The sequence below is a fragment of the Salvelinus namaycush genome, unplaced genomic scaffold, assembly GCF_016432855.1.
Source record: "Salvelinus namaycush isolate Seneca unplaced genomic scaffold, SaNama_1.0 Scaffold62, whole genome shotgun sequence".
In the NCBI taxonomy this organism is placed as follows: Eukaryota; Metazoa; Chordata; class Actinopteri; order Salmoniformes; family Salmonidae; genus Salvelinus; species Salvelinus namaycush.
In genome coordinates this window covers 240,133-247,791 of record NW_024061331.1, presented here as the reverse complement: position 1 = coordinate 247,791, position 7,659 = coordinate 240,133, and the positions used below count along the sequence as shown (strand labels likewise).

At 47.8% G+C, this 7,659-nt stretch overlaps 1 protein-coding gene across 2 annotated transcripts; it reads left to right on the top strand.

Moving 5' to 3' along the window:
- The first annotated feature begins 871 nt into the window (after window positions 1-871).
- On the top strand, window positions 872-6,590 carry LOC120042135 (G patch domain and ankyrin repeat-containing protein 1-like). 2 transcript variants are annotated; one of them, XM_038986999.1, is made up of 5 exons: window positions 872-940; window positions 1,403-1,715; window positions 2,090-2,224; window positions 3,860-4,143; window positions 5,951-6,590. In XM_038986999.1, the coding sequence occupies exons 2-5, from the start codon at window positions 1,482-1,484 to the stop codon at window positions 6,444-6,446; spliced, it is 1,149 nt and encodes a 382-aa protein (XP_038842927.1). In that variant the 5' UTR covers window positions 872-940; window positions 1,403-1,481; the 3' UTR covers window positions 6,447-6,590. The 2 variants fall into 2 exon arrangements, with proteins under 2 accessions (XP_038842927.1, XP_038842928.1); XM_038987000.1 differs by having other exon boundaries at window positions 899-940; window positions 1,429-1,715.
- Window positions 6,591-7,659: the final 1,069 nt, after the last annotated feature.

Genomic DNA, 7,659 nt, shown 5'->3' with positions numbered 1-7,659 from the left:
CATCCATGTTAGTGATTATTTCTATTTTGCTAAAATAATCCATCCACCTGATAGGTGTGGCATATTAAGAAGCTGATTAAACAGCATGATCATTACACAGGTGCACCTTGTGCTGGGGACAATAAAAGGCCACTCTGAAATGTGTAGTTTTGTCACACAACACAATGCCACAGATGTGTCAACTTTTGAAGGAGCATGCAATTGGCATGATGACTGCAGGAATGTCCACCAGAGCTGTTGCCTGAGAATTTAATATTCATTTCTCTGCCATAAGTCTCCTTTGATGTTGTTTTAGAGAATTTGGCAGTACGTCCAACCGGCCTCACACCCGTAGACCATGTGCAACCACGCCAGCCCAGGACCTCCACTTACAGCTTCTTCACCTGTGGGATCGTCTGAGACCAGCCACCCGGACAGCTAATGAAATCGAGGACTATTTCTGTCTATAATAAATCCCTTTTGTGGTGAAAAACTCATTCTGATTGGATGGGCCAAGCTCCCCAGTGGGTAGGCCTATGCCCACCCTAATCTATGTGAAATCCATATATTAGGGCCTAATGAATTTATTTCAATTTGACTGAGTTCCTTACATGAACTGTAACTCAGTAAAATCTTTGACATTTTTCCATGTTGCGTTTATATTTTTGTTTAGTATAAAAAATATTTGATTAATGCAACATATTTTGGTCTGAATATCAATAAAATGTGGAAAACCAATATTTCATATCTACTGTTATACCATGAAGACGCGCTATAGACCTATGTGCTTATTTTTGTTTGACTGAATGAATGTAAAATGGTGTCCTAAAATGATTTTGCTGCGTTACCAACTCCAGTCAGCAGAAGGCGATGTGTGGGCTATTTGCGTGACGTAGAAAATAGTGGACATGACGCCGCAAACCAACAACAACAAAGATGGAGGCACGCTACTTTACCTCAGGTAGGGAACTAGCTATTTTGCTAGCATTTTTTTTCTTTACATTTGAGAACTCTTGATTATATATATATATATATATATACACACACTTTTTGATAAATATATACACTTTTTGTTAAATATCTAGGTACTTACGTTAAATTCAGTGTGCTAGCTGCCCATAGCTAATTATGTTTGATAAGTCACAGCTAACGTTAGCTACCTATTAGCCTTTACGACCGAGCGTTGAGGCACAGACAATATATTTGGTTGAGGCTAGCTAACTACACTTAGCTACTCACTAAAAGTAACACTATTATGGAGGACATAGACTAGTCATTGAGTTAGCCACTGTAGTTAACTAGCTGTATGAAGAAAATAACCTTACACCGACATTTCCAGACTCCAGAAAAGTGATGAACGTCAGTTAACGTTACCTCGTTTACTCAAATCTAATCACTATTCGACTGGTCAACTGTGTTTTAGGTGACTGTAATGTTACTGTCGCTTAGCCTGTCTAGCGGTCAGCTAGCTATTCCAGCGCCGCCGACCAACCGGCCCAGCCATGAGCTCGCTAAGCTACTTCACCCCGGCCCGAGAGGAAGAGTTGCTGTGGTCGGGGAACGCAGGCGCAGCCACCGGACCTCAACCCAGCACCCTCGGAGGAGAGGAGGCACGACGCTTCTATCAAAGCGTCATAGAAGAGGGAGGTGCAGGGGAGAGACGAGGATTGGAACAGAGGGGGAGAGAGAACCGCAGGGGGAGAGAGAGGAGGGGAAGAGCAGGGCAGCACGTCCAGGTACCACAAACACAACAAATATAGCCTAGTAGCTACATCATCTATGATCATGACATGTATGATTTAAAAAATAAAGTATTTCCTCAGTATATATACACAGCACCAGTCAAAAGTTGACACCTACTCATTCCAGGGTTTTTCTTAATTTGTACTATTTTCTACATTGTAGAATACTATTGAATACATCAACACTATGAAATAAGACACATGGAATCATGTAGTAACCAAAAAAGTGTTAAACTAATCAAAATATATTTTATATTTGAGTTTATTCAGTGGCCACTCTTTGCCTCTGACAGCTTTGCACACTCCAGATGCATCAGTCAAGCATCTGCTGATTGACCAAAATGTAACTAAAGTACTCTTTCCCACAGGCTAGCAGGCAGCAGGCTAGCACCACCAGTACTACCACGGAGCTGGAGGGGCTGAGACTGCTGCGTTGTGCCCAGGAAGGTGACCTGTCTGGGGTGAGAGGCCTGCTGTCCCGGGGGGTGGATGTCAACTTCCAGGTAGGTAACAGGAGGGATCTGAACCTGGGTCTCCCGCCGGGGAGAAACCAAATAGGAGATTGGATTACTAGACCGGGTAGACCGGCTTGGCAGAGTGAAAAGTGATTTCCGTTTTTATCACCGGGCTGCTTCCCGGGCGTGAGCCAGGTGCCCCGTTCAAAGCCCACGGAGAAGATGGCTCAAAACAAAAGTGACCTAGGTGATGCATGTAGACTAGACTAATGAGTAGGATGCTGTGTTTTCACATGCTAAAGTGGGGCTTTTGATAAAAATGGTTTATCTGCCTGAAAATGGAGTATTCTTACCTCAGGAAGTTGGTGGCTCCTTAATTAGGGAGAACGGGCTTGTGGTAAAGGCTGGAGCGGAATCAGTGGAATGTTAGAAAATACATAAAACACATGGTTTCCATGTGTTGAATGCCATTCCATTTGCTCCGTTCCGGCCATTATTATGAGCCGGTTTCTCCTCAGCAGCCTCCTAAGTGTCTTATAAATGAGCAGGGCACACCTCCCTCACCGGTTTCAACCAGTCACGCGACAGACCATAGCCCGGTTCAACCTGGGCCAGTTTAATCAAATCACCTCAGTGTTCTGACCATTAGACCATAGCCCGGTTCAACCTGGGCCAGTTTAATCAAATCACCTCAGTGTTCTGACCATTTGAACAAGAGGAATGTCCCTCTTTGGCCCGAGGGTGACCCTGATTTATTTTAGAAGTCCCAGGCAGGACTTCCTCATGAGGAGCCAAACTCACTACATAAGGATGCCAGTAGTACAAGTACTGGATTCACGGTTTGTTTTCAATTTTAATAATAATCAAATGCATTGTTTTAAATGCATCAATTTGACAGCCAGATTCAATATAAAAGCTGAAACTTGTTTTAAATGCATCTATTTGACAGACAGATTGAATATAAAAGCTGAAACTTGTTTTAAATGCATCTATTTGACAGACAGATTCAATATAAAAGCTGAAACTTGTTTTAAATGCATCTATTTGACAGACAGATTCAATATAAAAGCTGAAACTTGTTTTAAATGCAAAGAAAACACATTTTACCTGTCCTCTATAGAAATAGGACAGGTTTGTCCTCTAGCCAGGTTCAATTTAAAAGCTCTATGACAACATTTTCAGAACTCTTAAGATGTGTTCATTGTTTGGTGGAGTAGGTCAAGTGAAAATATATCAAGGTTTTTAAACATTTATTTGGAGCATTCTACCGCAAACCTTTTGCCTTCAGTCCTGTTTCCCCTTTAAAATGCTAACATGCCACCAACCAACCTCCTTCCCGTTGCCCTCGAACCAACCTCCTTCCCGTTGCCCTCGAACCAACCTCCTTCCCGTTGCCCTCGATCCAACCTCCTTCCCGTTGCCCTCGGACCAACCTCCTTCCCGTTGCCCTCGAACCAACCTCCTTCCCGTTGCCCTCGGACCAACCTCCTTCCCGTTGCCCTCGGACCAACCTCTTTCCCGTTGCGCTAGTCTTTAACACCGGTTGTCTTCTCTTACTAACACTGACTTAGCTAAAAGCTGCTTTACTGAGGAGTGTCTGCTACATGACCAAAATGTCCTCTACAACTTCTTCTTAATGTCTCTCTCTCCATCTCCTCTTTCTCTCCCTGACTCTCTCTCCAGGACAGCTGGTGGTGGACAGGTGTGATGTGTGCAGCGGCAGCAGGGCAGCGGGGTGTCGTTAGGCTCCTCCTCCAGCAGGGGGCGGCGTGGGTGGGCGTGGTCGACACGCAGGGCCGGGACGCCAGGGAGCTGGCGCGGATGGCGGGGCATAGCGGGGTCCTAGAGGAACTGGACCACTACGGGTCTCCGCAGGACTGTGACCATGAGACGGGTGACCGGCATGGGAGACAGAGGGGTCAACACAACCATTACAGGAGAGAGACGCAGGACCATCAGGACCACAGGTTAGTGACTGAACACCAGGACCACAGGTTAGTGACTGAACACCAGGACCACAGGTTAGTGACTGACCACCAGGACCACAGGTTAGTGACTGACCACCAGGACCACAGGTTAGTGACTGACCACCAGGACCACAGGTTAGTGACTGACCACCAGGACCACAGGTTAGTGACTGACCACCAGGACCACAGGTTAGTGACTGACTGACTGACCACAGGTTAGTGACTGACTGACTGACCACAGGTTAGTGACTGACTGACTGACCACAGGTTAGTGACTGACCACCAGGACCACAGGTTAGTGACTGACTGACTGACCACAGGTTAGTGACTGACCACCAGGACCACAGGTTAGTGACTGACCACCAGGACCACAGGTTAGTGACTGACCACCAGGACCACAGGTTAGTGACTGACTGACTGACCACAGGTTAGTGACTGACTGACTGACCACAGGTTAGTGACTGACCACCAGGACCACAGGTTAGTGACTGACCACCAGGACCACAGGTTAGTGACTGAACACTAGGACCACAGGTTAGTGACTGACTGACTGACCACAGGTTAGTGACTGACTGACTGACCACAGGTTAGTGACTGACTGACTGACCACAGGTTAGTGACTGACTGACTGACAACAGGTTAGTGACTGACTGACTGACTGACTGACTGACTGACTGACTGACTGACTGACTGACTGACCACAGGTTAGTGACTGACTGACTGACCACAGGTTAGTGACTGACTGACTGACCACAGGTTAGTGACTGACTGACTGACCACAGGTTAGTGACTGACTGACCACAGGTTAGTGACTGACTGACAACAGGTTAGTGACTGACTGACTGACTGACCACAGGTTAGTGACTGACTGACCACAGGTTAGTGACTGACTGACAACAGGTTAGTGACTGACTGACTGACTGACTACAGGTTAGTGACTGACGGACTGACTGACTGACTGACTGACCACAGGTTAGCGAACACAGACAGCCAGCGACCGTACTGTCATGTGGTCGACCATACTAGACTGACGCAGTCACTTCATGTTAATGATTTAACCCACCTGGAAGACCAGGTGTGTTGAATATAGACAATCCCTGACCTGATCAGTTGGTCAGGTGTGTTGAATATAGACAACCCCTGACCTGATCAGTTGGTCAGGTGTGTTGAATATAGACAACCCCTGACCTGATCAGTTGGTCAGGTGTGGTGAATATAGACAATCCCTGACCTGATCAGTTGGTCAGGTGTGGTGAATATAGACAACCCCTGACCTGATCAGTTGGTCAGGTGTGGTGAATATAGACAATCCCTGACCTGATCAGTTGGTCAGGTGTGGTGAATATAGACAACCCCTGACCTGATCAGTTGGTCAGGTGTGGTGAATATAGACAATCCCTGACCTGATCAGTTGGTCAGGTGTGGTGAATATAGACAACCCCTGACCTGATCAGTTGGTCAGGTGTGGTGAATATAGACAATCCCTGACCTGATCAGTTGGTCAGGTGTGGTGAATATAGACAATCCCTGACCTGATCAGTTGGTCAGGTGTGGTGAATATAGACAATCCCTGACCTGATCAGTTGATGGTGGTCAGGTGGTCAGGTGTGGTGCCTAGTTGGAACACCATACTGCAGTATCTGAGGTTCTCCAGGACCAGGCTCTCCTCTGTCCTCGTGTAGAAATAAGAACTGGGATTGAAGGTTGTTGTCAAGGAGATACTCATTTTTCTCCTCCCTTGTTGCTCCTCTCCCCCCATCCCTCTCTCTCTGCCCCCCCCCCCCCCCCCCCCACCCCCCCCTCCCAGTTCTCCCCCAGCGGTAGCAGCAGTCCAGACCCATCAGAACCAGTCCACCCAGAATCAGACCCAATGGTGTCCAGTCTGCAGTGTCCACTACTCCTCTCCTCCAGAGACGCACCTCTCCTCCACCCTCCACCTGTTCTCTCTCTCCCGCCCTGCCCCACCTCCCCACTACTGCCTCCCCCCCTCCACCCCCGCCTACCAGATGATGCTGCGCTCCGGATGGACCCCTGGGGGGGGGCTGGGGCCCGAGGGGGAGGGTCACAAACAGCCGGTCCGGACCGTCCTGAAGAGGGACAGTAGAGGCCTGGGGTACGGACCCACACCCCGACCCAAGGTCACACACTTCCAACCTAAAGACCCGCAGGCAGTCAGACGGACGGGGAAGGAGGGTCGTGGGGAGAGGGGGAGGAGGGGGATGAAGGAGGAGAGCAGGAGGGAGGAGAAGGACAGGAACTGGGAGAGGGACTTCCGCTCTTCCTTTAACACCTTTGACCCCTGACCTCTAAACGCTGACCCAGGGACACCTGTTGTAGTCAGTTTCTCTCTAGTGTACACTCTGCTCTCTCTGTAGTGTACACTCTGCTCTCTCTGTAGTGTACACTCTGCTCTCTCTCTCTCTCTCTCTCTCTCTCTCTCTCTCTCTGTAGTGTACACTCTGCTCTCTCGCTCTCTCTGTAGTGTACACTCTGCTCTCTCTCTCTCTCTCTCTCTCTCTCTCTCTGTAGTGTACACTCTGCTCTCTCGCTCTCTCTGTAGTGTACACTCTGCTCTCTCTCTCTCTCTCTCTCTCTCTCTCTGTAGTGTACACTCTGCTCTCTCGCTCTCTCTGTAGTGTACACTTTGCTCTTTCTCTCTCTCTCTGTAGTGTACACTCTCTCTCTCTCTCTCTGTAGTGTACACTCTGCTCTCTCTGCGCTCTCTCTAGTGTACACTCTGTGCGCTCTCGCTCGCACTCAAAGGGTCTGAATACTTCTGTAAATAAGGTATTTCAGTTATTTTTATTTGTAATAAATTTGCAAGCATTTCTGAAAACCAGTTTTTGCTTTGTCATTATGGGGTATTTGCTCCGCTCTACCTGTTTCTCCACAGGGCCAAGGGCCCATTTATGGCTTGATAATGAAGTGTTACTCTACTGAGGATCTCCACCGGGGCTTGATAATGAAGTGTTACTCTACTGGGGGCTTGATAATGAAGTGTTACTCTACTGAGGAGAAACACTGGGGCTTGATAATGAAGTGTTTCTCTACTGGGGGCTTGATAATGAAGAGTTACTCTACTGAGGATCTCCACCGGGGCTTGATAATGAAGTGTTACTCTACTGAGGAGAAACACTGGGGCTTGATAATGAAGTGTTACTCTACTGGGGGCTTGATAATGAAGTGTTACTCTACTGAGGAGAAACACTGGGGCTTGATAATGAAGTGTTACTCTACTGAGGAGAAACACTGGGGCTTGAAAATGAAGTGTTACTCTACTGAGGAGTTACACTGGGGCTTGATAATGAAGTGTTACTTCATTGTCAAGAGACAGGACGGACAGCTGATCGTCCTCGCAGTGGCAGACCACATGTAACAACACCTGCACAGGATCGGTACATCCGAACATCACACCTGCGGGACAGGTACAGGATGGCAACAACTGCTCGAGTTAAACCAGGAACGCACAATCCCTCCATCGGTGCTCAGACTGTCCGCAATAAGCTGAGAGAGGCT

Coding starts and splice junctions, on each gene's coding strand:
- LOC120042135 (XM_038986999.1), top strand. CDS start 1,482: ATGAGCTCGCTAAGCTACTTCACCCCGGCCCGAGAGGAAGAGTTGCTG. Junction 1,716..2,089: donor GAGCAGGGCAGCACGTCCAG/GTACCACAAACA, acceptor TCTTTCCCACAG/GCTAGCAGGCAGCAGGCTAG. Junction 2,225..3,859: donor GGGTGGATGTCAACTTCCAG/GTAGGTAACAGG, acceptor CTCTCTCTCCAG/GACAGCTGGTGGTGGACAGG.